General features: G+C 36.2%; 1 protein-coding gene across 5 annotated transcripts in view; it reads right to left on the minus strand.

Moving 5' to 3' along the window:
• Window positions 1-16874, minus strand: part of LOC131047401 (uncharacterized) — a 145208-nt gene that overhangs the window by 11370 nt on the left and 116964 nt on the right. For all 5 annotated transcript variants that reach the window (XM_057981287.2, XM_057981284.2, XM_057981283.2 and 2 more), the window contains one exon: window positions 11159-11316. In XM_057981287.2, coding sequence (XP_057837270.2) covers window positions 11159-11316 — 158 coding nt within the window. The remainder of the gene's footprint in view (window positions 1-11158; window positions 11317-16874) is intronic.

Here is a 16874-nt window from a genome sequence, read left to right on the forward strand (position 1 = left end):
GTTTTGTTTTGGCGTTGCATCTGCTAATCACCAATCTTTTTACAATGAGTTAGAGTTTTTGAGAATTCATCCCAAGCCAAATTGAGAATTTATGCTCAGAATTGAATTTGAATGCTACCAAAGTGTTCAGAAGGACGAAAATCACAATTGCTTTGAGCCATTTCTGACAACCTGCTATTTTTAGAAATTTTTGCTTTTTTTTTTACTTTTTTTAAGTTGGCATCTGGGTTTTGTTCTTTGAGCTATTTTATTACTACCCATTTTGTCGGAATTTGAAAATATCACCTCTAGATATAAAAAGAAGGGCTTCATAAATTTTGTTTTTTCTGAAATTAGGGTTTTGTTCTTTAGGTCATTTTGATCCTACCCATGTCTTCAAATTCGAAAATTTTTGCTTCTATGTGTAAAAAGCAAGGGTTTGAAAATTTTGCTTTTTTTTGAGATTAGGGTTTTGATCCCCATGCCGAATTATTCCTACCCATGTTCTCAGATTTCAAAAATGAGGTCTCCAAGTGCAAAAAGCAAAATGGAAATCCAGATTAGGGTTTTTGTCCAAATGAACCAGCAAGGTATGAACATGGCATGAACACTGTTGACCAAGTCAAAAGAAGGCAAGTGGAATGGCACATCGAAAATTTTGTCTAGGTTGAAGAAATAAAAATGGCTGACAAGTTCAACAAGGTTCAAGAGTGGAATGGCACATCGAAAATTTCGTCCAGGTTGAAGAAATAAAAATGGCAAACAAGTTCAACAAGGTTCAAGGGTGGAATGGCAGACGATCAGTTAAAATGTGGAAGAAATTTGAGCGAGATCAACTTAAAAATTGTCCAAAAAAAATTGTCCGACAAATATTAAACTCCTACCGAGGGTTAACTAACTCATGGCAAGGGTTAATTAACTCTTGCCTAAGGTTAAGCTTATTCATGCACCAAAAATGTCTGACAATTTTTAAAGTGCACCTCATGTCCAAGCTAGAAATTCTTTCCAAGTCCACTTTAAAAACATGGCATAAGGAAGATGTGCAAAATTCGCCAAAGCTTGAGAAAGAATGTAGGGCCCACTTGAAGATGGCATAGAATAAAAATGATATAAATTTCCTAGTTGGCAATAAAAGATGACTTGTCAATAAAAGATGATATGGCATTCCAAGAGAATTAAAAATGGCAAGTAAGATGACTTGGCAATTAAACTCACATAGTAATAAAAAAATAAAAAATAAATAAAAATAAATAAATAAAAAATAAAATAAAATATTGTGGCATGCCTTCCTCAAATTCGAATTTCTAGGAGATTTAAAACAAATAAAACTTTCTAAAACATGATGGAAGCTTCTAAGGATAAATTCCAACTTCTTAGAGGTAGGATAAAACAATAAAACTTTCTAATTTTTGAGAATCTTCCAAGCTTCCTTCTAGAAGAAGGCAAAGGGTTTCAATTTTCTAAAGATAGAATAAAACACAAAGCTTCTAGAAATTGCTAAAAAGCTATAAAGACATGATGCCCATTCATTAATACTTTGTTTGCCAAGAAGAAGTTTGTATAGCAAAGAAGGAAGCATCAAAACTATGCTGAGTAGCTTCAATGCATGATCAGATTATCCAACTTCAAAATCTGCCATGTCTACAGGTTTGGAAATCAAAGTGAACAACTCTCAGGCATAAAGATTATTAGATTCATGCCAAAATCTGATCATATTATCAGATTACCTTTGCAGAAGTAAAATAAATTCAAGGGTTTGAAGGAAAAAAAAAATTCAAATTCTTCAGAGGAAGCAGCTCCAAAATCTAACTAGATTATCAAATTTTCAAAAGAATTTGGATGAGAAATAAAGCAAAATCAAGGGTTTGGATAAAATAAGTTCGATATTCTCCTTAAATTTGCCATTGATAACAATTTGAAGGAGAAAAATCTACCTTGAACATCTCCAAAAGGAAGAATAAAGCAGGGCCAAGAGTTTGAAAGGGACATTCAAAAGGTTCAAGTTCGCCATCACCAAGGTTTGCTGATAAAATTCTGAGTTCACCATTGATAATCCTTGAATCTACCTTGGGAAAAGAATTCAAATCTACACATAGATTTCTCAGAAATCTTTCAAATCTGCCAAAAAATAAAATTCATCCAAGATCGTCCAAGACAGCAAATTGAAAGTGGACTTGCCCGAGGAAGAAAAAATTTTGCCCTGTCAAAAAAAAAAAGAGTAATCTAAATTCACATTGTCAAACTGCGGCTATCATTGTCAGCAAGTAAGTTTTAATCATTTCCAAACCCTCCTTGGAAGAGGAAGATTGTTTATATCCGATATACATGTGATAACCTTCCAAGTCTGAAGTGAAGCATCAACCAAAATCTGTCCAAAGATGTGGAAAGTCCGCCCTTTCATATCCAAGGAAGAAAGTCATCCAAAATTTGCTAAGGAATAAGACATGTCCAAAGATTTTGTCCAAAGAAACTAAGCACAAAATTTGAGCAAATAAAAAATTGTCCAAGGATATGTGAACTTCGCCCTGCCAAGAGGAAAGCCTTCGAGCATGCCAAAAATCCAAAGCATGAAATTTTTCTTTCCAAGAACAAGATGGCCTGACAAATTGGAAGACAATTTGTCCGATCATACTTCTGAAGCCTGCCAAGATGACATGACAAAGAGCAAGACAAATTGTTTGATTATATTTCCGAAATGTGCCAAAGACAAGAGGACATGTGACTGTCCGGACTTTTCCGATCCATCAAAATGAAGGATGATTGTCCAAGAATATTCCAAGTCCGAGGACAAGCCAATTGACATGAAGCATGCCAAGACATAAAGACTGACACAAATTTGTTCCAAGACACAAACCTTAATATGTCAGACACATTCAAGTTCCTGGTTTAAGACAACCTAAGAGGGAGAAAAATAAATTGGCACATTCACAGTCAGGACTTAAGACAGGACTGAAAATTGTCCAAGCCTTTGTCCAAGCAAGTTGATCAAACTTAGACATGAATTTGTCCAAGGCATAAATGAAATATGTGAAGATGTCAGATCAGGGACCTCAAATTTGATCCATTAGACAAGAAGACCATCAAGCCGACATGCTATGAGGAAAGACTAATTTTGACAAATTCACATGAAATTAGACCAACAATCGAGTAGGAAAATAAATTTGACAAGCACATGAAATCAAGGGTCAATCAAACAAATGGGTGGATAAAGGTTTGATACATGAAAAATGGCTATGTGGAATTTCCCACAACCAAAAGAATCAAATTTTGACTAAATGTTGGACTGGAAACATGAAGAAAGAAGAAGAACAAAGAAGAAAATAAAGAGGAGATGAATCAAATTCTTCTCCAAATTCAAGGCACCTGAAAGAGTCTCCAGGCATCAAGAAAGAAAAGTCTTCAGACTCGGGGAAAGTATGGAAATAAATTCCAAATTTCTTGAAGGATTTCATTTCTGAAGAGTCAAAGACAAGCTCCCACGTGCAACATAAATTGGCGTCAAGAAGAGTATTCCAGACAAATTTCCATACTTAGGCAAATTTTTCGACACAAATTGGGGAATTCAAGTCAACATGTCCAGGTTCATTGAACACACTACCTCTCAGCAGAAGAAGGGGGTGCAATCCTAAAAAATAGCATCTTGTGCCACTTGTCTCTCATCCGACAGATATTTGATCTATTTTGGGAAACCCTAATTAGGGTTAGGTTGTTTTAATCTCGACCGTTGATTAGAAATCAATCCTGGCCATTTAATTGTAATTGGGGAGCCTATAAATTGAACTCACCCCTCATTTGCAAATCACGGGAGCATGTTGCAAAACATGTTGAGATAAGCAATTGTTGCATACAATTGCCAAAGTAATAAGTAATGCATTGTTCGAATTGATGGTGATTACCTCTTTTATTTTGGAGTTGGCATCGTTCTTATCCCTCATCATAGTTTAGATTTTATTTCATGTATGTTAGAAGAATGAAGGATTTGATAGTTTAGATTGGTGAAACTTTTTGCTCATACTTTTGTTGGATGGATGATTTTCATTCGATATGTAAAGTTAGCCTGAGCTTTTGATGTGGATGCTTAACTTCTACTTTGAGTAATATTGTTCAATTGTTGGTGTTAATCGTAAGTGTGAAAATCTTGAGCATAACCTTAGAAGATTGCACATGCTTTGCGTAGTTGTCCTAAGTGTGGCGAAACAAAGTGTTGTTGTTAGTTTCACCTAGTCTTTACCGTCTCCTGAATTCTTAGGAATAGATTAGAATTTCTAAACCATATCTCCTTTTCAGTTGTCTTGAAGTCCACAATCCAAAACCCACAAACGATAAACCTCCATTGTGAATTGAACGAGCCAAGCGTAAGTCCCTTTGTGTATTACCAGCATATCACAACGCCCGTTGAGCTTATCCACACGTCAAGACTGTTAATGCATTGTAGCTCCTGCAAGATAAGTAAACCATACTCATATATGTCTGTTATCATTTATATTTTGCTTACTGATTTGAAACATGATAAATTGCTATTAAATAATGGTATTCATTCGATTGCTATAATATATATTGATATGTTATCGGGTTGTTAAAACCCGGTAACATATTATGTGCATCGAACCTCAACTAAATGCTGTTGTTAATAAAGCACCGATTCAGTATTTGCTATCGGGTGTAAACAAGCACCGCTTCATTGCTTGGTAAAACACTTTAGTTAATTAATGAAATATGCACCGATTCAAATATACAATGTGCACTTTGGTTATCGGGTGCATTAAGGCACCGATCCAAATTATGATATGCAATATGTTTATCGGGGTTATATGTGAACCGATCCATTATGTAAATAGCATTGTGTTAAGAGATAAAACAAAAGTATATTGAAAAGGCACCGATCAATGGGTGCATTGATCGGTCATGCCTAAAAGGCATGACCGGTCAATACACCTATTGACCGGTTGCCTAAATGATATATATACCAATTGAATTCATTTGGAGAAGACATAGAAAAATGTTAAAATGATCTCTCTCCCACAGTCTGCACATAAATAAATCAGAATTGTTAGACACAAAATTATAAATTGCAATCACATAGCATTGCTAGTATTTAACTTGTTCTTCAATAGAAATTGAATATACTTTACATGGTATCAGAGCCACGGTAATCGAACCTAAGGCTATTCGATTTTGATAAATTCAAGGACAAAGTTATAAACTACATCACATTTCTAAAATGGCCAACGCTATCAGATTTGAAGATAGACTCGGAGGTAGCGAAGATTTTTCAGCTTGGAAGTTTAGAATCAAAATGATTTTGAGAGAAAACAAAGTTGATTCATATGTTCAAACTGAAAATGCACAGCCAGAAGATGAACCTGACAAATCAACATGGATTGAGGGAAATGAAAAGGCTATTAAAATAATAGTGGATGGGGTAAGAAATAACATAATGCCCATCATTAAAAAGTATGAGACGACTTATAAAATGTTCAAGGCATTCGAAAGGACATTTGAGATATCAAATGCAAGTCGTACTCTGGCATTGAAATGAGAGATCAATCATATCAGTATGAACAAAGGGGAGACAATTAACTCCTACTTTATGCGGATATCAAGCCTAAGAGATGACTTAGCTTCCCTTGGATACGAGATCCAAAGCAAAGAGTTAACACTCATTGCTCTAGATGGGTTGCCTAGTGGATGGAACACATTCATCCAAGGCATCAGTGCTAGGTCTAAATATCCCAAGTTTGAAAGATTAAGAGATGACTGTCTACAAGAAGAATCAAGATTGAACAAGGTAGGAATAAAACAGAAGAATATAGACGAAGACTTGCAAGTCCTAAATACAAACACTAACAAGAAGTACAAGAAGAAGCAATTTAGGAAGAGAAAAGCTTATCAAGGCAAGAACACTTCAAAGAAAGACCTATCACATGTTCAATGTTATAGGTGTGACAAATTCGGACACTGTTGCAAAATGTCCAGAGAAAGGAAAGCAAGCCACATTTGCCATAGTGAGGAAATCCAAAAGAGAAAATGACTCCGAGAACTATGTCCTCTACTCAGCACTTACAAGCCATGCTTCAAACAAATCTAACTCATGGGTGATCGACAGTGGTTCATCCAGACACATCACCGGTTTTAGAGAAGTACTAGACGCCATGATAGAGGAGGATGATGAGGAAGTGACCATCGGAGATGATTCATCACATCCAGTCAGAGGAATTGGAACCTGCACCATCAAACTAAAGACAAGCATGTCATTACGACTTGAAGGGGTACTATATGTTCTTGGCATCAGAAGAAATCTAATCTCCATATCAGCACTAGAAAATCAAGGATACAGAGTGACTTTCATGGAAAACAAGGTGTTGGCTTGGCCAAAGAAATCCTCCACCAAGAACGCTAAGGTCATTGGTCAAAGACAAGGCTATTTGTATGAGCTATGCACAGAGCCCAATCTAGCCTTGATCCATGAAGCCACTAATGCAAATGAAGTGTGGCACAGGAGATTAGGCCATCTGAATTATAGAGCTTTGTCAACTATGGGAAACCTTGTCACAGGTCTACCTAAGTTGAAGCAATATCATTCAGAGGCATGCAAAGGATGTGCCCTAGGTAAGAATACCAAAAGTGCATTTCAGAATAGTACTAGGAAAACTAGCAAAGTTTTGGAATTAGTTCATTCTGATGTATGTGGACCTATGTCCGTACCCTCTCTAGGGGGATTCTTGTACTATGTAATTTTTGTTGATGACTACTCTAGGAAGACTTGGATCTACTTTTTGAAATGTAAAGAATCAGAAGAGATCCTAAATAGATTTAAAGAGTTTAAAACTTTAACAGAAAACCTCTCAGAAAACAAAATTAAAACCCTAAGAACTGACAATGGGGGGGAATACACATCAGAACTATTTAAAGATTTTTGTAAAATTCTAGGATCAAGAGGGAGTTAACAATACCTTATAACCCTCAACAAAATGGAGTAGCTGAAAGAAAAAATAGGACCATAGTAGAAGTTGCCAAAGCTATGATACTAGATCAAAATCTAAACTTGAATTTTTGGGCAGAAGCAACTAGCACTACTGTGTACATACAAAACAGATGTCCTCATTCACACCTTGAAGATAAAACTCCTGAGGAAGTCTTTACCAAAACAAAGCCAGATATCAGCCACCTTAGGATATTTGGGTGTCTTGTCTATATACATGTACCTAAAGAGAAAAGACTAAAACTAGAGCCCTCTGGAAAAAGGGGAATACTTGTAGGGTACAGTGAAACTTCTAAAGCTTACAGAATCTATGTACAAGGGCAGAGAAATATTGAACTTAGTAGGGATGTAATCTTCGAAGAAGATTTAGCCTTCAAAAGGGCCCAAAATACAATAGAACTTGAAATCTATAATCCTACTCCTAACCTAGTAGAAGTTCCTACTCCTGAGCTTCAGAGGGAGTATCTTGAGGAAACTATAGGTGAAACACAAAACCCACCTATAGAAAAACTCAAGAAAAGACCACTATGGGCCACCAAAACTATAGCAGAAGCTCAGAAGTTCACTGCTCCTTCAGGAACCTTCAAGGAAAGCAAGAGGCCTAATAAGTTCACCAACTATGTTGCCCTTATAAATGATCTCTCTAAAGCTGAACCAAACAATGTATCAGATGCACTCAAACATCAAGTATGGAAAGATGCCATGTCTGAAGAGTATCAGTCCATTATGAAGAATAATGTTTGGGAGATTGTTCCTAGGCCAACCAAGAAATCTGTTGTGTCTTCTAAATGGTTGTTTAAAATCAAGCATGCTGCAGATGGCAGTATTGAAAAGCACAAGGCCAGATTTGTAGCTAGAGGGTTTTCACAGAAGGAAGGAATAGATTATGAAGAGACATTTGCACCTGTGGCCAGGTATACATCAGTAAGAGTTGTACTAGCCATTGCAGCAGCAAAGGGGTGGAAGGTACATCAGATGGATGTAAAATCAGCATTTCTAAATGGCGAGATCTCAGAAGAAGTCTACTTAGAGCAACCTGAAGGGTTTGAAATTCATGATGCAGTCTCATGTGTGTAGACTCAAGAAAGCTCTCTATGGGCTCAAACAGGCTCCCAGGGCCTGGTATGAAAGAATTGACACCTATCTCTCAAAGCTAGGTTTCTCTAAGAATGATGCAGATCCTAATCTCTACCTCAAAAGAAATAAAGGTGATATGCTAATATTGATTTTATATGTTGATGACTTATTAATCACAGGAAATGATCACCTAATAGATCAATGCAAGAAAGATCTATCCACAGAATTTGATATGAAGAACTTGGGGCTTCTTCATTACTTCCTAGGATTGGAAGTATGGCAGAATCCTGATAATATTGTACTGAACCAAGGTAAGTACACCTTGGACATATTGACGAGATTCGGAATGCTAAACTGCAGGTCCATGACCTCTCCTATGGAAACCAACTTCCATAAACTTAAAGAAGCAGCAGCAGAGTCAAAACCCACTGACCCTACTCAATACAGGCAGATGATTGGGTCCCTGATGTATCTGGTAAATACAAGGCAAGATATTTGTTATGCTGTTAATGCTCTAAGTCAGTTCATGTGTGAACCTAAGGAGATACACCTGGTTGTAGTAAAACATATAATGAGATACTTACAAGGTACTCTAAAGTTTGGTCTTAAATATGAGAAAATTGACATAGACCTACATGGATTTACAGATTTAGATTGGGCTGGTAGTGTGACTGACAGAAAGAGCACTTCAGGGTGCTGCTTCAGTTTAAGTTCAGCCATGATATCTTGGATCAGCAGAAAACAATCTTCAGTAGCTCAGAGTTCCACTGAGGTTGAATATATTGGAGTTTCCATGGCTGCCCGAGAGGCAGTATGGCTTAGGAAGTTGCTTGTGGGATTGTTTGGAGAACCTATGAAACCTACAGTTATTCAGTGTGATAATCAAAGCTGCATAAAACTCTCTGTAAATCCAGTATTTCATGACAGGTCCAAACATATTGAGATTCCATACCATTATGTGCGAGATATGGTTGATAGGAATGTGATTAAATTAGAATATGTGTGTACAGGAGATCAGACTGCAGATATTCTGGCCAAACCTCTTTCCAGAGTGAAGGTTGATCACTTCAGAAAGGGCTTAGGTATGATAGAAAGGTAATCTGCTTTGTAATCTATACTTACATATATTTAAGATGTTTAATGTGTAAACTTCTTTGTCATGTTTGGACAATATTTGGTTTTTTTGCCACCTGTGTTCATATCTAAGAGGTGACAATCTCTCAGATACTGAACACTTGTATGTAGACATCATAAGGTGACGATCTTATGGTAGTCAAACCAGCGATCATGTTGGATCTCTAGTAAGTTATGGATGTGCCATGACTGCGTTGTGATAAAACATTTATAAAATGTTATTGCACTTATCACAACCTGGATATGATGAGAATTTAAACACTTCTCATATGGTTATCCTTGTATTGCGTGCTTAGGCAATACTGATATCACGTGCTTAGGTGATATCTCAACCAGTGATCATGTTGGATCTCTGGTAAGTCATGGATGTGTCATGACTGTGTTGTGAGAAACATTTATAAAATGTTATTGCACTTATCACAACTTGGATATGATGAGAACTTAACACTTCTCATATGGATTATCCTTAAAAGTATTGCACGTTTAGGCAATACAGATATCACATGTTTAGGTGATATCTTGATAAATATTTGTATCACATGCTTAGGTGATACTTTTTATAACATGCTCAAGTGATGTTCTTTTATTTTTCATATCATATGTTTTGATGATATTTCACATGATATAGATTTTGATGACTGACATTATCTTGGTTATGAAAGAGAAATGTGATGCAGGTTACCTATCTTCCAGAGCTAAGAGGGAGTGTTAATGCATTGTAGCTCCTGCAAGATAAGTAAACCATACTCGTATATGTCTATTATCATTTATATTTTGCTTACTGATTTGAAACATGATAAATTGCTATAAAATAATGGTATTCATTCGATTGCTATAATATATATTGATATGTTATCGGATTGTTAAAACCCGGTAACATATTATGTGCATCGAACCTCAACTAAATGTTGTTGTTAATAAAGCACCGATTCAATATTTGCTATCGGGTGTAAACAAGCACTGCTTCATTGCTTGGTAAAACACTTTAGTTAATTAATGAAATATGCACCGATTCAAATATACAATGTGCACTTTGGTTATCAGGTGCATTAAGGCACCGATCCAAATTATGATATGCAATATGTTTATCGGGGTTATATGTGAACCGATCCATTATGTAAATAGCATTGTGTTAAGAGATAAAACAAAAGTATATTGAAAAGGCACCGATCAATGGGTGCATTGATCGGTCATGCCTAAAAGGCATGACCGGTCAATACACCTATTGATTGGTTGCCTAAATGATATATATACCAATTGAATTCATTTGGAGAAGACATAGAAAAATATTAAAATGATCTCTCCCCACAGTCTGCACATAAATAAATCAGAATTGTTAGACACAAAATTATAAATTGCAATCACATAGCATTGCTAGTATTTAACTTGTTCTTCAATAGAAATTGAATATACTTTACAAAGACCTGACCAAAGAAACCTTGGAATTGCCATATAGTCTTCTTGCAACCTTAGCATAAGTGGTGGTTTTTCAAGAGAGGATAGAGTATCCTTGGGTATTTTATTCTAATGTTCGGTATATGATAAAACGTACACCAACAGGTATCAAGGAGAAAAGAAAGAAAAAAGAAAACCAAAAATATCTAATATTTTCAGAATATATTGATAATGCAATCATATTCAATGAAATTAATACAAAAAAGAAAGACTTTGTAAAGGCTTTATAAAAGAACGAACTTTTCGTCCACATTTTTTAGCCATTTTCACAGATGCTGACCATGAAAAATAGAACATAAATAAACAGGATAGAATTGATAGCATCCTAGACACAAAGGCTTGTTTTCCATGGATGAACTTCTGCACTGACAACAAATTATAACTTAATACAGTTTGGTTCCCATAGTGAGGATTTAAAGTTCAAATTTTACAGTGAATCATTCAGATTTTCAATTCAGTCAGATGTCTTATTTAGAAGAAATGGCTGGTAGTGCTTAAGAAGCACACAAAGAAACAACTATTAAAGCTCACCCTTTATCTGCCATCCAATGGACAAGCCCTGCAGTTACACCCTTGGTAGCTGAGAAAACAGAGAAGAGACTATCAGGCTGAACTGGGCGTGGATCATATTTCCCAAGCGTTCCTGCAGCAGTATCTATAATAACTTTACCATCCTTGTATGCACAAACCTGAAAAACAGTGAGAAGATGAAATATTAATAGAAAATAATCTCTCACCTTAAAAAAGGTAAATACAAGAACTTGTGATTAACATAAATTGATCTATACAGAATTAAGGTTCCTTACACATACCCCTTCTTAGGAAGGAAACTTGTTAATTGTTGTTCAAGCACACCGTGATCTCTTCAAAAGTCAGTATGCCAACATTCTTTCATATTTATGAATTCATTAAAATGGAGCAAATGACTGATTACCAAGTGTGCCTGAGCTCCAGATTAGACATCTTGCTCAACTAGGGTGAATGGGTATTCATAGAACAGAGACCATTAATATGCCAGGAAATGCGATAACAACTCATGGAATTGCATTTGCAAAAGATTTGGACAAGTTCTCTGGATGATTCTTAAATGATTAAGTAATCCATTGTGATTATATATCACAACTCATTCTGACTCAGAAAAAGGAATTTGTATCTATCCAATGAATTGAGAAAATGTTCAGGTTATATTCACTTTTCTTTCAAACCCTTTTGTGTTTAAGCTGGAGCTAGCATTCTTTGCTAAAATTTTAAGGTTCTTTCAGGTTAGAGCTCAAGTTCACCATTTGTTTTACAGATTCAAACTGCAGTCCTTTTTACTTCCAGTGACTCATTCTGTTCTATGCTTTTCTCTGATGATAAATTTAAGGCAGTAATAGGTAAGCTCTAGATGAGGGTAGTGAATTGCAGAGCTGCATGGGCAAAGATATGGTATCCAAGCTATATATATACTAGTTCTTTGCACAGACCTGAATCCTAAAACAAAACACTCCCAATTCGGATTATGATGCAGTCTGTCCGGGAAGTCATCTAGGAGGCAGCTCTTCATCAATGGGTTCATCCCAGGCAAACTCACTTCAAACCTGACCGAATTTTGCAGGATTCATAGTAAACCCAAGGGAATTTGACGGTTTTTTCATTATTTTTTATTTTTTTCAAATTATTTTAGAGAATTGACTTTGACTAAGATGATTGAAAATGAATCCTTTGTTGAGTTTTCTGTAGTTCGGAAGGTATGGAATGTGGAAGTTGCTTAAGTGCAGCTCGAGTTGAATGTTCAACAAGAGAATGTGTTGTATTATGTAAATAGAATGTTTCTTAGAGTTGTGAGGTTAACACCAAGAGCGATTTTATGTGTGAGTTGGTCTAAGTTGTGTAAGACAAGTTTCTTTTCTCTTGCATCAAGTAAGGAAACTTCCAATTCGCATCATGTAAGGAATGTTTCTGTAATGTCCCCTACCGATACAGTGCCTGATTAATAGTAATAATTCTATTCAATATGGTTATAACTTATAGCATCTATCAATCCTATAATTATGCAGACATTTTTTAATTAAATCTGAGAATATAATTTTGTATCAATCATTGACTAGCATTAACCAATTATCATGCCCGATTCTCAATTAAAGAGAACCAGAGTTACCCGGGGACGCGTCCTCGACTTGAAAACCCCCGTCCCCGTCACAGGGACGTTTCGGGGACTTGGGGACGGCCAGGGGACATTTCCCCCCGTCCCCAAATTGCCCTGCATTTTGAGGGGACATCCCTGAAACGGGGGGCCCTTGCCCTAGCTCTGGGGGACGTCCGTACGTCCCGGGGATGGCCAGACGTCCCCCATATCTAAGGCCCTTAAAAAAATTAAAAAAGTTGTATTTTCAATTTTTTATTCTAATATAGGCCCCTTATTAATTCAAATTGTTATTGAAAATAAAAAAAAGTGAAAGATAACATTAAACTATATGGCAGCAGTGTAGCCTTTGGCCATTTTGACATAGAGATTATAAAATCGCCAAACTCGGTTAGTCAATAGAAAAATAACACCCAACGCCTTTATTAAAGAATAAGTTTTTTTGGCTTCATGGGGCGCTGCCCCTCGACCCCGGCCTGTATCGCGACAGGGAGTGCGCAAGGGGCACTACCCCTTGACCCCACCTTGGGGGCGCTGCCCCCAAACCCCCGTTGAAAAATATGGGGGGAAACTGCGTCGATAGAAGTAGGGAAAATTTAACCTCCGAGTCTATTGATATGCATATTGACAATGTGAATGAATTGAAATTCTGATTTATGAATGCATAATTGCATATTGTCTATTGAGTATTAACAATGTTGTATGTTCAGAATTTACATTCTAAAATGTTTTCAACTTTTCACAGTATCATACACATGCTATATCCATATTTTATTGTTTTCATATGAATATAATGTATGTATACATGCTTTATCCATGTTTTCATATGAACATTTAGAATTTTGAAATTTTCCTATATATTTTAAATTTTTCCTATATTTTATATAGCCGTCCCCTTTGCCGTCCCCCGCCGTCCCCAAATTTGGCAAAAAAATTTGCCATCCTGGAAACGCGTCCCGCTGTCCCCTGCCGTCCCCGTCCCGGAAACTCAGGGTAACTTTGAAGAGAACTCATAGTATAAGTCAGTTCATACCTTAAGCCTGTTACCAATAGGTTGATTATGGATAACCCTGCAATCACAAGGATAGACACACACAATACCTACAAGCATACACACATTACAGTTATCCTAAACTATCAGCACTAACATGCAGACAAAGAAAAAGTATTATAGGCTAAACAGGAGAGCAAGGGACTGCTTGTCTACCAAATCCAAGGGCTGGTTGCTTCTAACCCCCTTGCTAGATGGGTAGTCCCTATGCTTTCCCTCTAACCTTATTACTTTCAGACACTCAATTATCTTCTTTTGTCTTGGAAAGACTGGCAGGGAGATTGTAACTGGCTCCTTGAATTCATGGGTCTCTGACCACATGATAGCCCCTCGTTGCCACTGGTTACCATCTCCAGCTCTCTCTCCAAGATAGCGTTGAAAAACATTATCCTAATATTACTTAATGGTACTCAGAAACATATATCTAATGTATTATCTGTTTATTTCATAGTTGTAAGCTAACAGCAATTTATTTATATCTTCAATTGTATTTAGTTTTATCCTCATCATTACCACCAGATTTCTACCTACAGAAATATTATAGTGAATAAAGGAATCACTGGTGTAAGTCAATTGTGATTCTGACCTGTGCGTGGCAGAATGTGGTGAGGCGGATGTGGTAATGCCCGATGATTATTTCTGGGCGATATTCTCCTTTCCTATATCGTGACCTTTGGTTAACACCCCCCCCCAAATGCTCCTATGTATAAAGAAGTCGTATTTCCTTTGGAGCCTGATAGGATTAGTTTAACTTGTTAATGTTTAACATCCATAATAATTAAAAAGTCACGACTTCTTTTTCTGAAGTCGTATTTCCTTTGGAGCTCGATAGGATTAGTTTAGCTTGTTAATGTTTAACATCCATAATAATTAATAATAAATTTACTGCTCATTAACAAAACAATCTGTTAATATATAAACATTAATCACTTAGAAACAATAATTAATTTTATATACTGATACAATGTTATTTATGCATTTATTCACCAACTAAACATGCTAATGTGGGTTTTGAATAAATCAATGAGATACATATATTTATACAACTATCAATATTCCATTACATGATGAACTGGTGGTTACAAAGTTATAATAATGGAGGGTTATTGCTGGCACATGACAGTCCACCCTCCCTAATTTTGCTTGTCCTCAAGCCACTTTAGTTGGGGATGGTTAAAAATTTCTTCCCCTTCCCAGGTGGCATCTTCTTCATGTTACCCTTTCCATTAACCAGAAATTCTGGGATGACTTTGTTTCTTAACCTTTTTTCCCTCATGTTCAGGATAGTTTCAGGTTCTAGGATCAGTTTGCCCTCATCATCGAGAAGCGGTAACTCAGCACAAGGGGTAACTTGTTGCCCCAATGCTTTTTTCAATCTGGAAACATGAAAAATGTTGTGGATTCTGCAGTTTTCTGGCAGTTTAAGCTTGTATGTCACTTCACCTATTCTTCGTAAGACTTTGTAAGGGCCATAAAACATCGGTTTGAGTTTTTCTGCTCCAATTATTTTAATAGATGCCTGCTTGTATGGTTGGAGTCTTCAGAAGACTAGGTCTCCAACCTCAAAAGTTCTTTCCACCCGATTCCAATCGGCATAAATCTTTTGCTGATTCTGAGCATGGTGTAGATTGTCCTTTAAAATATTCATGATGAAAAATAAATTAAATGAATGATTCAATAATCGGATAATCTATTCAACAATGTACAAACGTATATAAAGAGATTACAAGGATGACGTTCTAAATTAAGAACAAGTCGTTTGAAGTGAACTACTAAAAATCTAAACACTAAATAAAGCTTAAAAGCTAATTAACTAAAAAGAAAAAGCTAAATGCTAAATAAAGCTTAAAAGCTAATTAAATAAAAAGCTAAATTAACAAGCTAAATAAGTCGACAACTTAAAATAGAAGATGACCACTAAAAATAGAAGATGACCATTATAGAAGATATTAATATTATTTTAACACCCTCCCTAATGGTCATCGTACTCAATACCCTACAGAAAACACTGCATGTGTTATGATCACAGATGCAAAGAACACTTTGCTGCTACGGAGACCCTCCCAGGATCTGCAGAATGTAAATGACCAAGAGTACCTGAATCCATCCAACTTGATGTTGGGTAACCAAACTGAAACTTGAAACAATGATTTTGAGGAAAAAGCGGCAAACCCTCCAAAACTGAAGATACAAATATCATTTTTGTGGAAAAAAATGATAAAAACCCTAAAACGTCGCACAGTAAAACCCCAAGCATCACGCGGTAAAACACTAGTCATCATGCGGCAAGACACCAGACATCACATGGTAAAACAACACTCATTGATTTTTGAGGAAAAAATCAAGCAAAACCCACCCATGATTTTTTGTGGAGAAAAATCAGAAAACCCACGCAAGCTTTGCAGATGATAGATAATAATTTTTAAGGAAAAAATTCTAAACCCTGTGAACAATTTTTGAGGAAACAAATGTGAAAACCCTGGGACTTGTAGGACGAGGTCTGGCCTAAATCAATCTGATCAAGGCAACGATATTCAGATATCGTGAACATGCACTGTTTCCAGGTGTTGTGGCAGTTGTTGAACTTTTGACTGTGTTCCATCATGATGTTGGTCAAAGATGCCATCACGAAAATGGAGGTTGAACGAGGTCAACCTAGTAAAAGCATGAGACAAAAGAATCTGATTCAAAAATCCGAATAGAAGCAGCTGCACAAAAAATCTGAAACCTTGGAGGAGAATTCTGGCACGAATTTCGAGGTTTGTAAGAAACCCAGAAATTAAAATTTTCTGCAAACTTAAAACCTGAAATTTTCCTGAAAATAATCAGCAAAAAATAATAATTTGCAGAAAATAAAAAAAAACCTCTGATTTTTTTGTAAAAAAAAAAGAAAAATATTGACGATTTTTTTTCCAAAATAAATGCAAAAACAAATAGGGGCAGAAACCCTAGGTCGGATGTACAACATAAACAGCGCCCAGAAGACACCAAAATTCCCGACGTCCACAGAATTAGCAGAAATCGCCGACTGTTTTTAATTCCAAGGCAAATTCGCTGGCACAAAATTCAAG

Source organism: Cryptomeria japonica, chromosome 2, assembly GCF_030272615.1.
Source record: "Cryptomeria japonica chromosome 2, Sugi_1.0, whole genome shotgun sequence".
In the NCBI taxonomy this organism is placed as follows: domain Eukaryota; kingdom Viridiplantae; phylum Streptophyta; class Pinopsida; order Cupressales; family Cupressaceae; genus Cryptomeria; species Cryptomeria japonica.